This window comes from Elephas maximus, chromosome X (genome assembly GCF_024166365.1).
Source record: "Elephas maximus indicus isolate mEleMax1 chromosome X, mEleMax1 primary haplotype, whole genome shotgun sequence".
Taxonomy (NCBI): domain Eukaryota; kingdom Metazoa; phylum Chordata; class Mammalia; order Proboscidea; family Elephantidae; genus Elephas; species Elephas maximus.
Genome location: NC_064846.1, coordinates 22383624 through 22401712, shown reverse-complemented (window position 1 = coordinate 22401712; position 18089 = coordinate 22383624). Strand labels below are relative to the sequence as shown.

Sequence of the window (18089 nt, the reverse complement as noted above, 5' to 3'; positions counted from 1 at the left end):
CAGAAACACTGACTGGCTTGGGTCACATTCTGGGAACTGACCCATGACAAATATGACCTTGGACTGGACAGGTCGCGAGGGGCATCGGGGCAACAGCACATTCATGATGTCAGTGCTGGGCAGATGGACAAGCACTTACTTCTTTTTGGAATATCAGAGCGAGAAAGAGGCTAGACATCTTAACCCGATTCTCCCTTTACAATAGGGAAACAGGTCTAGGGAGTGAATGAGAAGGGTGTGTAAAAACTGACAATCCCCTCACTTCCCAGAGACGAGGAAAACGATTTTAAAATAGTCCTTTCCTGCTTGCAGGTGCAAGGGTTAGTTTCAGAGCCACAAATTATTGTTGCCACATTAAACAACAACAAAAATCCACAAAACAAAAAGCTCTTCCTTGCCCTGGAATGACAGGGACAGTTATGCAACTAGTAGGCTTTAAAACTTCCCTGTCTGGTGTTGTTAGAATATCATACTCTGAGGCCCAGGAGTAAACCTTTCCAGTGTTTAGGTTTCATGAATCTAAGGGTTCTTATACAAACCCCTTCCAAATACAGAAATAATGATGATTCTAGAAAGAAAGGCCACCAAACAATAGTTTGGCTTAACTAGTAAGAATGTCTGCCTTGAGCATTGTGCTGTTTTAAGAACTGTCTATATGGGATCAAACTGCCAACAGCAACTCGAAAGGTTAGATAGGAACCTTAGGGTGCAATGAGGGTAAGGATGGAGGCACAACTCGAAGAATATAATCAGTGTCACTGAATTGTACATGTAGAAACTGTTGCATTGGTGTATGTTTTGCTGTGTATTCTCAACAACAAAATAAATTAAAAAAAAGAAAGGCCAACAGCATGATGAACATAATTTCTGTCACTGAACTAATTGTACATGTGAAGAATGGTGAAATGGAAATAGTTTGTTAAATATATATTTTCTAAATTAAAAAAAAAATTTATAAAAAACAACAACAAAAAAATCCCAAAGACCAGTGACTTCCTTCCCTTTCAAGTCTTACCAAACACAACAAAACCCATCCAAGAAAATGCTAAGCCAAACATTTCCAATTGGTGTTTGTGAGAATTGCTACAGAGAGCAGAAATGGATATTGGAAACCTGTGCACTGCAGGAGACTCTGACAGAAGTGTGCTGGTGACAGCAGGAGTGGGGAATGAAAAGTTGTGAGAAATTACACCTTCTGCTTCCTGCATGGTGACCTCCTGCCTTCAGACAGAAATCAGAGATCCAGACTGGGACCACCCCCTAGAATCAAAGGGGGCTTTCCCAGTCCATTCCTGACCTTTGCTGACAACTTTTCCCTGGTCTTGCTCTCCTTCTCATACTTGCTCAGCTTCTCCTATGATCAGCTACCTTCCCACCCTTGCCCTCAGGTGGGAGTTGGGTTCCCACCCTTTAGAAAGAATCAAGAATGTCTCTGTTGACCTAACCTGCTAAGGGCACTATGCTGAGCATTATAAAAAATGGCAAGTTGGTTATTCCTAGTGCGCCTTCTCAGTAGAATGTGTGAGAATCAGCATAAGCACCATTATTGTCTGTGGTGTGGTATCTGTAGAAAAAAGATTTAAGTAATAATACTTGGCCTACAATTGATACAAAGTTGGTGTTGAAATCAGTATGGGTGCTAGACCTTCAGCTCCCTGTGAGCAGGCATTGAATGTTTTGTTTTCCACTGTCTCCAGCATCTGGTGCAATACCTGGCACCTAATAGGTACACAAAACCTAGTTGTTGAATGAATGAATGTTGAAGAAGCTCACCTGAGGCCAAGAGTGAGCATTGCATCCTATAAATCGTGGCTTTCCTGATGACAACCTTTGCAACCTGACCCAGGGCAACTGCTGGCCCTGCCATGTGGCAGTACCAGAGAGTAGTGGTGGAGAGCAACCCTGACACAGCAGCAGAGAAGCTGGGGCAATTAATTTCTGGCCCTGCTTGGGCCTACCTCTCTGGGTTGGGGGAGGAAGCAGGGTGTGGACATGGGACCATTTAAGGAAGAATATTCATTGTGTAATTCTAGGACCCACGCGGAGGATTTCTACTTGGGCAAAGCATTTTTAGCAAAATAAAATTTCTAAAGAGAGACCTGACAGCTTTTTGAGATACCTTCAGTTTCATCGGCAAGACATTCCAACCCAGGCCAGGGTTTCTAAATGTAGACTGTGGACAAAGTGTGTGTTGGGAGGGACTGGATTTGACTGGGTCTTTAAGGCCGGGATTGATTCCCAACCACCAAGTAGGTAGGGAGATGGGTATTGGGGACTCCAGTTGGGGCCTGATGTGATTTTGTTATACTGAATAGAAAGATGGACGAGGACGAAAAACATCGAATGGCCACCATATACGAGGGCTTCGAAAAAAAAAAAAAAGACTCGATACATTTTTATTTGAGTATTTATTTTTTTTCCAAAGAAATCCATGCAAAGAGAAAGAGAGGGAGAGAGACATGGTAACCATGTTCTAGCAGCCAAACACAGGAAAATCATTTGGCACAACTTGATGTTTTTTCTTTGCAAAAGGACAACCTATACTACCACTAAAGTTTACCTTCCTCATAAAGACACCATTTGATTTTTGAAAACATAACTCATGGTTAGTTCTCTACTAAATGGCTGGAGGAGGTATATAAGATAAAAAAATAAGTAGGTGGTTCCCTTTATAGAGGAAGACCACAGGGTGCTGACGGGCAGCACATGAACTGGGCACTGAGAAGTCAGTGCACCAGGAAGAAAAAGCACACCATGTAGACCGCCATGCTGGTTAGAACCGTCAGGGGGGAATGCCAGTTCCCAACGTTGTGAGAGGCGGCAATCTCGTTGTCATTCTGATTTGCATGTTGCTTGCTGCCAGGAGCGTCATCCACATCCAGATCATAAGCCAGCTCTGCCAAAACAGAAGAGGACTTTAAATATAGGTTTACCAACAGCACCAAGCACACGCTATTCACAGCTCAAGCACTTGTCTGAACTGCCGGTACTCCCAGCTTTGATTTCCTTCTTGGAAAGGAAGGCTGCCAAATGGTGGGAAGGAGCTCAGAGGAACTGGCGGCCAGAGTTGCTTTCTCCAGACATCATGTCAAGCAGGAGAGGCTAGGTGCTCGCCAGCTGCTCTTTTCTTCCCTTTCACTCCGCCCACAGCCCAGGGTCCATGTTGGCCCTCTGCAACACCATCTCCCAGACAAGGTTGTGCTTCAAGGCCGTTTTCACCAGATCTGATCTTACTAGTATCGAAATTCAAGGTGCTGGGTGGGTGAGTACACGTGTGTTCTTGTGTGTGTGTGTTGCTGGAGTAGTAGGCATTCAGTGTACTTTTCCTGGGCCCTACACCCCATACAGATTTCCTTGTTCTGGAACTCTTACTTTAATTAGGATTGAGGATAGGGTAGTTGCTATTGAAAGTTGTTTTATTTTCCCCAAATATTTCTTCTTTAACCCTGGTGGAGTAGTGGTTAAGTGCTATTAATGAAAAGGTCGGCAGTTTGAGTCTACCAGCCACTCCTTGGAAACTGTATGGGGCAGTTCTACTCTGTCCTATAGGGTTGCTATGAGTCAGAATTGAATCAACAGCAACGGGATTTTTTTTTTAAATCATTGTACCGCCTACAAAAAAATCAAACAACAACAACAAAAAAACAAGCAAAATTGATCTAAATTTTAGCATTTAAACTGATACCAAACAAATGAAGACTAAGGAAAGACTAGTGGGTAAGAGCCACTGTCTTTCAAATCTGATTGCCTGCTCCTTATATGACACAGGCTCATGATTCTGAAAAGACATGGGGATGTTGGGGTTGGCCTAAAACCGAAGTCTTGCAGGAGGTAAACCTAAGTAGATAGTGGTTGATCAGGAAATTCAAGATGGCTGGTACCTGGCCCAGTGCTCAGTTTCGTTCAGGTTTGATTTTCCAGATGTAGAGCTCAAATCTTCACCCTCAGCTTCTCTAGACTTGGTCTCCACTGTTTCTATTTTGATAACTTGTGAAGGTGATGGGATGGGAGCCACCTCACCAGACAACTGCCCTATGGCCAAGGGAGCTGGCAAGATCCCTTTGGGACACTGAGATGGACATCAACAGGCACAGAGGAAATGACTGGGATTCTACAGAGGGAAGGAAGGAAGAGCTCCTCTTACAGGGGATGAAATACTCAGGAGGTCACAGGAAGAAAAGTGTGGGGATTCAGCCGGTCCAGGGTGTGTGCAGGGCAGGGCCCTGGACCAGGGCTGCTCTGAGGCTGGAACTGGTTAGGGCAGGCAGCTAGGTCAAGGTGATCAAAGCCAGGGGTCTGATACACTACTGCAATACTGCTTTCCAAAAGTGCTATTGTAATTTATAATACCACCAGCAGGGGTGAGGGAACCAATTTCACTGTCCCTCAATCCAAAAAAGATATTTTACTCAGTGTTATGTTGTTGTTGGGTGCTGCTGAGTGGATTTCAACCCATGCTGACCCCATGTGAATGGAGTAGAACTGCCCCATAGGGTTTTTCTGGCTATAATCTTTGCGGAAGCAGATTTCCAGGTCTTTCTCCTGTGGAGCCACTGGGTGAGTTCGAACCGCCAACCTTTCAGTTAGCAGCCGAGCGTTTAACCATCATGCCACCAAGGCTCCTATTTTAGTCAGTAGAGGATATCTCAAGTTTTCTTATTTTGCACATATTTGATTACTAGTGGAGATCAACTTTTTCCATGGTCAGTGTGTACTTGTCCATATCTTTTTATCTAATGGTTATTGATCTTTTCCCTCCTAATTTGAATAATCTATTCATGATTTACTGAATCCTTTACCTATCATATTGGATACAAATAATTTTTAATTCTGCTATTAACTGTAATTTTAATTATTTTTCATTGCTGTACAAAGAAATGATGTCCTAACTTTTAACATACATGAATCTGCCAATATTCTGCTTTGAAATTTCTTCTCTCAAAGCTGAGAAAGTAATGTTACTGAATTGTACATGGAGAAATTGTTGAATTAGTATATATTCTGCTGTGCATATTCTCAACAACAAATTATAAAAATATACAAATAAATACCAAAAGGAAACAAAACAACTGAGAAAGTTATTCTGCTTGGGTGCTGAGGACCCCTCGGACCCAGGGAAAAAGCGAAATTGCACACTATAATCTAGAAGATGATGCAGGACTGGGCAACATTCCATTCCATTATCCATAAGATCGCTATACGTTGGCGCCAACTCGATAGCACCTAACGCCAATAATCCAGATTCCCGCCCTAAAAAATAAATACACATAAACCAAATAAAAAGAGAGAAAGGACAAAGAATAATGCTCTACTTGGAAATCAGAGCTCTTTCTCGGAAAGGTGAACTATGCGGGGCACAGAGAAGGCCGAGGTCAGCTGTCTGTCGGCAAGGATAGCACAGGCTTAGGTCATGATCGGATTTCGAGAACACATATGGCTGTATCTGTTGAAAGCCCAGCCTTGAGTCTCACGGCAACTTCTCCACTTAAATGAAGAGAAGTATTTTAAGGGCTGACCTGCATGAGAGCACTCTTGGCATTGCTTTCAGATTCCTTTTCTAGATAATGACCCTTGCCCAACATCAAGATGCAGAGACATCTATTCATATTACCACTCAGCTCCTACACTATTAATTTTGCTCTCGAAATAATCTGCTAACACTAAACAGTTTTGTCCACTGTAGCAGTTATGCTCGACCCAGCAGTTATATTAAATCCAGTAGTTTCTAATCATTTTTTGCCACCTCTTGGGGCCTAGGTTTTGAAATTTCAATGGCTAACATTGTTTGGGTCCTCATTGTGTGCCAGACACTGTGCTAAGCTATTTATGTACCTTATCACATTGAATTTTAACCTTCTCAACAGTGCTATGAGGTAGGTAGCATAATTCCAATTTTACCCATGAGGATGCTGAAACTCAGGTTAAATGTTCATCCCACATTTACACAGCTGCTAAGTGACAGAAGTGCTATTTGAAACATGTCTGACTCCAAAGCTTATATGAAACTATATTGCCTCTTGAAAAATTTTGTATACTAAACAGACTGCAGTGATTAAATAGTAATGGGGTCCTTCCGGCGGGGGGGAACCAAAAACTCGATAAGTGAAATATATACTGTTAAACAGAACTTCCAAAGGAAGAGTCAGTGTGTCCACATCAAAGCGATCACGTACTAAATCAAGTAGACTTGCTTTATATATAAAAAAAAACAAACCAAACCCAACCCAGTGCCGTCGATTCCGACTCATAGCGACCCTATAGGACAGAGTAGAACTGCCCCGTAGAGTTTCCAAGGAGCGCTTGGCGGATTCCAACTGCCGACCCTTTGGTTAGCAGCCGTAGCACTTAACCACTATGCCACCAGCTTTATGAAATAATGAGAAAATCTCTGGGTTTGGGGACCCAGAGTGCAACTTATCCTATCAGTTCTACCTCCCTGAAGAACCTGACAATGATGGTCAGGGTCATCGGGTACCCTAGACACAAAGCTGGGCCAAGTCTTCTACTTCCAAAGGACCCTCAAAAATATTCAGAATTATACCTCCCTGTGCTTCCTGAGGAAACCCTCGTGGCGTAGTGGTTAAGTGCTATGGCTGCTAACCAAAAGGTCTGCAGTTCGAATCTGCCAGGCGCTCCTTGGAAACTCTACGGGGCACTTCCACTCTGTCCTATAGGGTCGCTATGAGTCAGAATCAACTCAACGGCAGTGGGTTTGGTTTTTTTTTGGCGGGGGGGGGGGGGAGGGATGCTTCCTGAGTCATGCAACCAGTTATCATGCTCAGCTGCTGACCAAAAGGTTGGTGGTTTGAGGCTACCCAGATGCACCTTGGAAGAAAGGCCTGGCAATCTACTTCTGGGAAAACCAGCCATTAAAAACCCTCTGGAGCACAATTCTACTCTGACACACATGGAGGCGCCATGAGTCGGAGCTGACTCGACGGTAACTGGTGGTGGTTCCTAAGCTGTAGCTAGAGATTTCCTGAGGCTCCCCATTCAGCAGCAGCCAATGTTTGTCAGCCAACCCCACAGTTGGGTTCCTGTCATTAATATGGATGGGAATCCCAGCAAAGCCACAACCCGGGCCCTCATGGAGATGAAGAGGACATGTGGATCGGTTCAATTTGCACAATATACGAGCATTATGGGAGATAGAGGTAATTGGCTTTGGGGCTCAGATAAAGGCCCAAGCAAAACACCATGGGGGTAGAGTAGAGGGAGATAAAAAATCTAAACAGAAGGATCTGAGAAGATTTGGAACCACTGGAATATAATCCGCACCATGAAGGATGGGTGGAATGATGACAGGGCTTGGATAAAAAGGTTATTCCAGGCAGAGGGTTCAGTTTGAGCAAAATCAGAAAGATAGGAGAATGTGGGTAGAGTACACTCAGCAGGAGCAAAGCAGCCTCCATAGTTGGAGGGGACACAGAGTGTACATTACTGTGGTGTGTGTCGGGGGTGTGTGTGTGTGGGTGGTGGGTGACAAAAGGTAAGGCAGGAAGGGTAAGTAGTGGCCAAATCATGGTAGATTAACACCCTCCCCCCAAACTCATTGCCATCTAGTCGATTGCAACTCATAGCAACCCTACAGGACAGAGAACTGCACCATAGGGTTTCCAAGGAGTGGCTGGTGGGTTCGAACTGCCCACCTCTTGGTTAGCAGCCATAGCTCTTGACCACTGCGCCACCAGGGCTCCATGGTAGATTAGGAATTACAAAATTTATTCTGTGGGCAGTAGGGAGCCATTGAAGGTTTTGAAGTAAGCGAACCATATGATCTGATTTGTGTTTTTTAAAGGTCATCGTTAGCAGTGTGGAAGATGGCCCTAAGTGAGAGAGGCTTGTCAGGCATCTTGTCTTGGAAGAAACAAGATGCCTGTGGGAACAATACCTGGGGATCAGCCAGTAGCAATATATAAAAAATTAAAAGCAAAAAAAAACAAAACCTTACAAAGAAGCTAAATCTATACCGAACAAAAAATGTGTTTGCTATAAACCAGATGTATTATGGGAAGTACCACAAACCATTCCCTTTTATTCATATTTGTTTGTTTATCAGTGATTTTTCAGAACAGATCTTTGTTAAGTGCATATTATAATAAAATGCACATAAATTGTTTCTATCTTGAAGTTGATTGTCAGTGAGAACCTTTCGGGCCAGCAAAGAGATTTTCATGCTAAATCCCAAAATCCGTTCCTATCTATAATCAGTTTAACTATACCCAGAAGGTAGATCCAACAATCTGTACTAATGACACACTCAGCCCTGACTCTCACTTCCTTTGAGTTGCAGATTAGATAATCTGTTTAAAATAATGGCTAATCATTAAGGTCTGCTCCTTGTTTGTGTTGAAAAGTTTTTCTGCATCAGGCAAAACACTCAGTAAGGAGTAGTAATTCAGAGTCTCCTAGTGGAGTCCTTAAGAAGGCTTGTTATTGTTGTTAGGTGCTGTCCAGTTGATTCCAACTCATAGCAACCCTACAGGACAGAGGAGAACTGTCCCATAGAGTTTCCAAAGAGCGCCTGGTGGCTTTGAACTGCCAACCTTTTGGTTAGCAGCCCTAGGTCTTAGCCATTGTGCCAGCAGGGCTAATGAAGTAGAAACTATACCATCCTGAGAGTCTGGAGCCATGGGTTCCAGGCCTGGCTCAGCCATTAACTTAGTATTTCACCTTGGGCAAGTCATTTCCCTCTCCTCTGGGTCTCAGTTAAAATCAGGGTATTGGGTTGGATGACCTCTAAGTCTCCTTCTAATTTTATTTCTCTCTATTCCAAGGCTCTTGGGGCCCCAAACCAAAAAAACCTAAACCAGTTTCTGTTGAGTCAATTCTGACTCAAGACGGCCGCATGTGAACAGAGTAGAACCGCTCTCCTCTCGGTTTTCAAAACTATGATCTTTTAGAAGCAGATTACCAAGCCTTTCTTCCGAGGCACCCTGGCTGGGTTGAAACCATGGATAAACAATTTTTAATTCTCCTGGAATCCAGATTTCTGGGGTCTGTAGAGTTGGGGTGGGTGACCCACCCAGGCCATTGCCCTGAGGTGATCTTTTGAAGCTTGAGCAGGCTGGTCTCCTAAAAGTCACTCTGAAGTCAAACAATAAACCTGTTGTCGTTGAGTGGATTCCAACTCAGTGACCCTATAAGACAGAGTAGAACTGCCTCATAGGGTTTCCAAGGCTGTAAATCTTTATGGGAGTAGATTGCCGAGTCTTTCTCCCCCAGAGCAGCTGGTGGGTTCGAATCAGTGACCTTTCCGTTAGCAGCAGGGTGCATTTTTAACTACTGCGCAACCAGGGATCCTTTCAAACAATAACCAAAAAAACCCACTGCTGTGGAGTCGATTTTGACTCATAGTGACCCTATATATACGACAGAGTAGAACCGCCCCATAGAGTTTCCAAGGAGCACCTGGCAGATTTGAACTGCCCACCTCTTGGTTAGCAGCCATAGCACTTAACCACTACGCCACCAGGGTTTCCTTTCAAACAATAGTCCTGCTAATTAGTAAAGACCGGTTTGTCTTGGGCATTGTGCTCTTTTATCTATGTGTAGTCAGTTTCAAGAAACAAACTCTAGGGTAGCTGTATTTGATGGTAAACTCTTAATATGTAAATACTGTTCCCCTGGCAATGTTGATAAGATGGACTATAAGACTCTTTCGAAGTTCTTTTCTCTTTGGGACACTTTGACTCTCTAGTCAGAAGTGTTGTTTGATTTGCAAATTGCATATTAAATGGACTTTAAATCAATTTATATTATTGGCTTAATATGATTTTTGTTTTAATACCATCAACCTTTCAGTTAGTAGTCAAGTGCTTAACCATTTGTTCCGCCCAGGGACTCCTTCTTGGGGCCCAATATGGAGCACAGTTGGCTGCAGGCTGCACTCATTCCTCTACCCACCACAGCCAAAATGGCTGCCCCCAGCAGGGCCTCCATAAATGAGGAGGCTTATCCCATTGCTTCTCTTGAAATATGAGTTGTTCTGGTGATGTTCATCAGCTAGCTAATTCTGAATCCCTCGTCTTCTTGAGCTGTCCTAGGGATGAGAAAGCCTGGCAATAAATAAATCAAAGCTGAACTGTTATTTTATTTTGGTTTTGAAACCCTGGCATAATAACTTCCAGTGAGGCCAGCACACACTAAACTTTGGAGAAGTTGCTGGACCTGGGGCGTATCAAGCAGGCAGGCACAGGCAGTCAAGGAGGATTCGCCAGCCAGTAAGACAAGCCTTTGGGTCTTTACAAAGCCACTGGGGTCTTGAGCAGATAATAGGAAGCAAATGTTTGCCCTCCGAGGGCATGGGATTCAAGGAGGACAATGTATTGCTTCAGGGGCCTGGCCCACACCGACAGGCAGACCTCACAGGGCAGCCTGAAAGAAAAGCTACTATCAAGATGCCATGGGAGAGAGTGCTGCCGCTGAGCCAACCATGGGGGTTTCTTCCTTGCCAAGCTTGCACCAGCAGATGGCTTCAATCTGGCCCTAATATAGTTACAGCAATACCACTATCCCTGTGTTTTGCATTTGCTGTGTATGGTTGGCCCCCAAGACATGAATATGCAAAACCTGTAGGACATCGTCTCAAAGATCCCACTGGCTGAAACCTCTGGAAACCTCTGGAGAAATGGCATCCGTTGCAATACTCACTTAGCTGTCCATTTCCCCACATGCCCTGAGACCCTGCTATTCTCTTCTGAATTCCAACAGTTCCCTTACTTGTCCTCCTCTCAACACAACCCTCCTTCTTGCCACATCAACCCTTTTCCCTTTGTGAACTTTCAGGTGTGAAATGACTACGTGGACTTAAAAGCAGAAGAAAACGACTTTGCAAACGACCTTTTGGTCTCTGGGTGTCTAGGTTTTATTCTTCATAGACCAGGCAAGGAGGAACTGGACTGCTCAAGGTGTCTGGTGTTTAATCTGTCTACTGGGACCTCCTTTTAGAATGGGGAGCCCTGGTGGCACAACAGTTAAGCAGTCGGCTGCAAATTGAAAGGTTGGTGGTTCGAACCCATCCAGTGGCTCCAAGAAAGACTTGATGATCTGCTTACCTAAAGATTACAGCCTAGGAGGCTTTATGGGGTGGTTCTACTCTGTCACATGGGGTCACTATGAGTTTAAAGTACCTAACAGCAACAACCATTTCATAATGTGACTTTCTGACAAATGCAAGTGAGTTGCTAATTTTACCCACTGTCTTAGTCATCTAGTGGTGCTATAACAGAAATACCACAAGTGGATGGCTTCAACAAACAGAAGCTTCTTCTCTCACAGTTTAGGAGGCTAGAAATCCAAATTCAGGGCGTCAGCTCCAGGGAAAGGCTTTCTCTCTCTGTGGGCTCTGGAGGAAGGTCCTTCTCATCAGTCTTTCCCTGGACTAGGACCTTCTCTGCGCAGGGACATTATACCACCAAGAAAGAAGAGCCAGAAAAATAGCATGTCCTTTGGACCCGGGGTCCCTGTGCTAACAAGCTCCTAGGCCACGGGAAGATTGATGACAAGGACCTTCCCTCAGAAATGACAGAGAAAAAGCCTTCCCCTGGAGCTGGCACCCTGAATTTGGACTTCTAGCTAGCCTCTTAGACTCAGAGAATAAATTTCTGTTTGTTAAAGCTATTCACTTGTGGTATTTCTGTTATAGCAGCACTAGATAACTAAAGACACCCACTAAATGACTGTAAATTCTGGGAATAATTCGACAGCCTCTCCTGGAAGAGGGCTGGGGCAATGAGATGTCCACTCATTTCTTCTGAGGCCTTCTAGCCTGCAAATGTTATCAGTTATGAAAATGGGATGTTGAAAGGATAGTGGATTTTCCCATAAACTGAGGACTGGCCTCTCTTATGATAGGCCTCTGCTTCTCAATCTGGTGGATATGAATCTTCAAGTTCACTGCAGTGAACTGTGGGTGCAGGAAGCCATAGTATGCATCTTCCTAAGGATTTGGCGGGGCGGGGGGAGGGAGTCACGCTATTTTATACTAAGATGTATAAAACTGTATGATGGAGTAGAAATGCAATATTGGCAAACACATAAGACTTCAGAAAATATTCCATTTTGATCAGGACCTTCAGACTATGCCCCAGACCCTCAGGGGCAGATGTTCACACTCAGTCTTTGATATGTGGGCTACTTAGGTGGAAAGGGAGCCCTGGTGGCGCAGTGATTAAGAGCTAGGCTGTAACCAAAAGGTCAGCAGTTTGAACTCACCAGCCACTCCACGGGAGAAAGATGTGGCAGTCTGCTTCCATAAAGAGTACAACCCTGGAAACCCTGTGGGGCAGTTCTACTCTGTCCTATAGGGTCGCTACGAGTTGGAATCGACTCGATGGCAATGGGTTTGGTTTGGTAGGTGGAAAGGCTTTAAAAGCACTATTAGATGATCTGGTTGACCTGGGCTTTGTAAACTATATAGCTGGACACTTTGACTCACAAACTCCTGTTTCCTGACTTAATGCAACCTTTCGATGACAACTTTCTTGTCAGTAGGGGAACACCATAGTAATTACCCTTAACTTATATTTTAGGGCTCAGACTGCTTAGTTTTCTCACACAAAATGCTTTCTAGGGGTTTTAACTACTAGCTATGCTTTACTATTGCCTTTAGCCATTCAGAAATGAACAAAAATATTCAATCCTTTGGAAAATAGAAAAATCCTTTGTAGAATCTTATCATAATGTGGGACGCTCCTGTATTTATTTAGGTACATCATGAGTCAAAGCATATTCCCAGAAATAAAACCCCTCCATCCTATAAAACCTGCCAGTATGAGTGGGGGGTGTGGGGGTGGGCCTCCTCCACCAGCCCCAGCATTAGCACCACCTCCCACACGAGAGTCATGACTATTACCCTGGTGTCTACAGATCCTATTCACCCCAGTAGGCTGCCTAACAGCTTTCCAGGGATCACAGCTCATCGAAGCCTTTACTTCCCACAGGAGAGGTTACTACCTCATTCCCTTAGGGAGTTAGGGGCCTGCAAGTCAGTAGAAGAAGAGGCATTGGTGACAGGGGCACTGCACAGCTAGGGTTGGGGGAGAAGCTGAAGAGGATAGGCTGAGAGAGGCAAGGGAAGAGAACATTGGAAAGAGGAGTGAGGTAGCACAGTCGAATGTTATGGAGGGACTCAAGAAAAGTAAGGACTGAGAAGAAGCTGCTGCTGAGTGTGTGAATTAGAAGGTTCCAGGTGACTTTTTGTGAGGCGTTTCAGTAGGGTGGTTGGGTCAAAAACAAGACTGTACTGAGGAGAGGAGAGAGTGGGAGCTGATGTGGACCCACTGAATATTGATTAGCCTTTGGAGAAGTTCATGAGTGAATGAAATGAGGCATTATCTCTTTGACTGTGACTGAGGTACGTGGCGGTGCAATTGGTGCCATAATGCCTAATTAGTCTGTACAACTAAGTTTCCAGAGAAGGTGCCTCCAGAGTCCCAACTCTATATTCTTGTTATCTTTATGCAGTAAATACCTGTACTAGATTGTGAGCGGCCATCTAGGATACTCCACTGGTCTCAGCCCTTTGGGAGCAAGGAATAATGAAGAAAACTAAAGACACAAGGGAAAGATTAGTCCAAACGACTAATGGACCACATCTACCGTGTCCTCCACCAGAGTGAATCCAGAACAATGAGATGGTGCCCGATTACCAACACTGACTGCTCTGACAGGGATCACAATAGAGGGTCCCCAACAGAGCTGGAGGAAAATGGAGAACAAAATTGTAACTCACAATAAAAGACCAGACTTACTGGCCTAACAGAGACTAAAGAAACCCTAAGAGTATGGCCCCCTGACACCCTTTTAGCTCAGTAATGAAGTCACTCTTGAGGTTCACCCTTCAGCCAAAGATTAGACAGGCCCATAAAACAAAACGAGACTTAATGGGCACACCAGCCCAGAGGCAAGGACTAGAAGGCAGGAGGGGACAGGAAAGCTGGTAATAGGGAATCCAAGGTTGAGAAGAGTAGAGTGTTGTCATGTCATGGGGTTGTTAACCAATGTCACAAAACAGTATGTTTACTAACTGTTTAATGAGAAGCTAGTTTGTTCTGTAAATTTTTATCTAAGGTACAATAATAATAAAAAAGTAAAAATAAATAAATAAATATATTATTTTGGTTCAAACAAACAAATAAAAAAGCACATGTTCTAGAAATCAAGAGATAATGCATCTGGGGACTATAGACCCCCAGTTCCTAAGGGGAACAAACTGCTACTCTCGTATTTTATTTTACCTAAGACAAGGGTGTGTATGTGAATGAACGTGATACCAAAGAAGCTCACCCCTGAATGGTAACGCCTCCTTTCAGTCAAAGCCAAGTTAAGTTGTCCAAAAGAATTCAAATTTCAACATTACCCTGGAATTGCGGACATGCCTCCTCAATTGGGAAGGGAGAAGGGAAGGCAATTTTTGTCAAGGATTGGAATCTGAGGAGACATTTTTTAGGAGAAATTTTATACAATCCCAGGAAACTTTTACATGTGCTTTTGTGACTCACACAAAAGATACTAAACTGAGACCAAGGAAAAAGAAACGATGAAGGAATACACACTGTCCTCATAACTTTTAAAACATGTACTGCATGGCTTAGGTTCTTAGAGCCCTGGTTATAAATATTATATTATATGCATGATGTAGCTACAGAAGTATGCAACATGGGGCTTTGAAGAATTAGAAGGGAAAACACAAAATGTCACCTGTAGTCAAATTTAATTGCTGGTGAGGAGGCCAGGGAGTGGAGGAGTGGCCTTGTAGCCCCCGAGAGCCCAGGCTCCAAGATGCTCAATGAAAAGCTCTTTGATAGCATTTAGGACAGGGCTTTAGACATGCTTGGAGAGAAAAACCCAAAGTCTGGTAACCTTCCAGTTTCAGTCAGCCATGGTGGATCTTAAAAAATGTACCTGAGAACCAAAATGCCTGCAACGTCCAGGACATAATTTATGTCCTGGAAATGCTGAACAGTAAGGAAAATTACTAGTACAACACGGCCAAGGGTCTCAATGGCTCAAGTCCCTGAAAACACTCAGAGTAGGTGTGGGAACATCTCAGGTCAGAAGTGACAAAAGAGAGAAACTGAGAAACAGGAATTGACAGATTACTCTGAGTTGTTTTTAGGAACATCCACAAAGGTCACTGACCAATGTGAAATGCATCCAAAAACAGATAAAAAGAAATAATGCGAAGACAGGTAATCATAAAATCGCAAACCCCTTCTGGGAGAAGACAACTATGATAACCATGAAGCTGTTAAAAGTTTATCTAGTGCAAAAAAAAATGAACTTTAGGCAATTTCAAGTGAATGGGGGTCACAGAAACTACCTAGTAACCTGATGTCAGCTGATCTCAGAAAGGGGAGCATGATTTCAACCAATCCTGTTGAAACTAGCCAATGGCTAATTTTTACTGTTTCCTCCTCTTCTCCTTAAAAGCCTCATTATAACTAGCCTGCACTGAGCCATATGTATTTTTTTTAGAAACAGAATGGTCTCCCTGTATGCACACAGAATAACTGTTCAAATAAACCCTATATACTTCAATTTATTTGTGCTTTGATTTTTTTTTAAACAGAAATCAACAGCAAGTAGGTGTCCTCATAAGTGAAAGAGGGCAAATCTTCCTAAATTGTTCCATCTGAATTTGTTCCTTAAATATTGTCCAACTGTGAACGCCCTTTCTCATCAACAATGGCATTTGAAGAACTCAGACTATTTTCCCCTCAGTGAACTTGGAAGCACACATTGTCATCCTCGCTCCATCTTCTACCTCCCCACCTTTGGATCTGAACTGCCATTGAGTCTCCACTCTCACATTCACCTAGGCACCATCTCCTCTGTCTTTGGATGCTGGCCCTTTCTCCTCTCTCCTTCAGCCTCTCTCTTTCTCCCAACCCAGCCTTCAATGGCCCTGCTAGATTAAGACACCCATTCTTCTCCGATGACCCATTGCTACTCACGAAGAAGAAACATTCTATTCTGTGGCAGCAGGAACAAGATAAGACTCTTTTCCCAAAACCCATGTTGAATCACATCTCTCTTCTTGAAAATCCTTTGATAACTCCATACTGCATGTGGGATAAAGTCCTACTTCCTTAGCATGGCTTTCAAGAGCATCTCCATCTAATCTTATTCTGCTTGCCAGTTTCAACTGCCCATATATTCTTCCAAGGAACATATACTGTAGTCATACCATCCCATTCACCATGTGCTGAAAATGTCAAGTACTTTGAAGTTCCCATTTCCCCTTATGCTGTTCCCTCAGCCTGGGATGGTCTTGGTCTCTCTCCTGCCCATGGCTGTGTCTTTCAAGCCTCAGCTTACATGATTCCTCTTCCAGGAAGCCTTCCCTTTTCATCCAAGCCGAAATTAATCACTACCCTCCCTATTAGTTTGCTTGTACTTCTTTTTTTTTTCTTCTAGTATAGCAGGTGCCTCAAAAGAAAGGTCTGATGACCAACTTTCAAAAAAATCAGCCATTAAAAACCATATGGAGCACAGTTCTACTCTGACACACATGGGGTTGCCATGAGTTAGAGCTGACTAGGTGGCAACTGCCTTTTTATTTTGGTTTTCTATTATAGCACTAATTTCAATCTGCCTCATAGGAGAGTTAGTCATCTCCATGTTCCTCTCCTCAACTACACTATGAGCTCTGAGAAGTAAGAAATGAGTCTTACTCTTCTCTGTAGCTCCTACACAGTTTCTGACTAACATAGGTACTTGGAAAACGTGCTTAGTAAATGACTGAATGCACGTATAAGTCGTGGCTGGACGATGGACACATATCCCCAGCCTACTGAAAGTGTGCAGGTAAAGGGCTACCTGCTTAGGAGATACCCTTCCCAAAAGGTCTAGCCCCATCAACTGATAGTATCCTTAGAGGAAGGAGCCACCACTGATCCATGATGAAACCAAGACAAAAACAGGGCCAATGGTGGGACTGCTCAGGAAGCAGATGGCAGGGCTCAAACCCTGACCTCTAGATTCCAAGGCACTTCTGACAATAGCCAGTTCTCATTACCCACAGCATCAGTTTACGGCTCTTAGTGTGGATGGAATCCACAAAGATTATTTTCTTATTCCCTTTTGCCGCTTGGAACTTGATGCCTTGCTATGTGAGCAGCTGACACATACCGGCATTCTGTGTGCCATGCTGGGCAGGAAACAGGTTTTTTGGTAAGCAGGCTCCATTCATTTCTCACTTGGAAACTTCATGATTGGGTCCCCAGGCCTTTGACGCATGTCCCTGCCTCAAAGTCTACCCGCCCGTGGGCCACACGCTGTCCTTCTCATAGCCACTGATTCCCAAGTACAGAGGCTGGTGGTCATTGACGTTTCAGTGCCTATCTCCGTGACATCAAGACAGAGCCTGGTTAATAAAGTCCTGTGCTTGGCTGTAATAGTACAAAGCAATAAGACTTCAATCCTGGCAGTAACACATGGGCACCCCTTTCCCAGTGCAGAGGTCTGCGGGCTGGCTGCCAGGCAAATACAATTATGTGCTGGCACAGGAATAAATCTAATTCTTTAACCTAAAAGTCCCCCTTTCCATTCCTCTAGTCACTTCTTTTTCTCTTTCCATTGCTCTTTAAACTCATTTCCTTTGTCCAGTTAGTCTCTTTTCTTCTGTCTAGTCGTTGCTCTACTAAACATTCTCCCCTGTCTCTATACTCCTCCTTTCCATATCCTCAGGCAAAGGGCAAGGTTAGAATCATCTTATGGGTCCTCTCCACTTAAAAACAAATTATTGAGGTGAAATTCACACGAAACATAAAATGAACCCTTTTAAAGTGACCAATGCAGTGGCATTTAGTATATCCGCAATGTTGTGCAATCAACACCTCTCTCTAGTTCTAAAACATTTCCCTCACTCTGAAATCTCATACTCACTAAGCACTCACTCACTGTTCCTCTGTGCCCCCAGACCCTGGCAACCACTAGTCGAGTTTCTGTTTCTAAGGGTTTATCCAACCTGAATTTATCTCATCTGAATATTTAATATAAATGGAATCATACAGTATGTGACCATTCTGTGTCTGGTTCTTTTCACTCAGCATAATATTTTCTGGGTTCATCCACATCATAGC

General features: G+C 43.7%; 1 protein-coding gene across 1 annotated transcript in view; it reads right to left on the bottom strand.

Annotated features, from left to right (window-relative positions):
* Window positions 1-2395: 2395 nt before the first annotated feature.
* GPC3 (glypican 3) overlaps window positions 2396-18089 on the bottom strand; it is a 490898-nt gene continuing 475204 nt past the window's right edge. Inside the window, exon 8 of the mRNA XM_049873139.1 lies at window positions 2396-2896. Within this exon, the coding sequence (XP_049729096.1) occupies window positions 2727-2896 (170 nt within the window). The 3' untranslated portion in view covers window positions 2396-2726. The remainder of the gene's footprint in view (window positions 2897-18089) is intronic.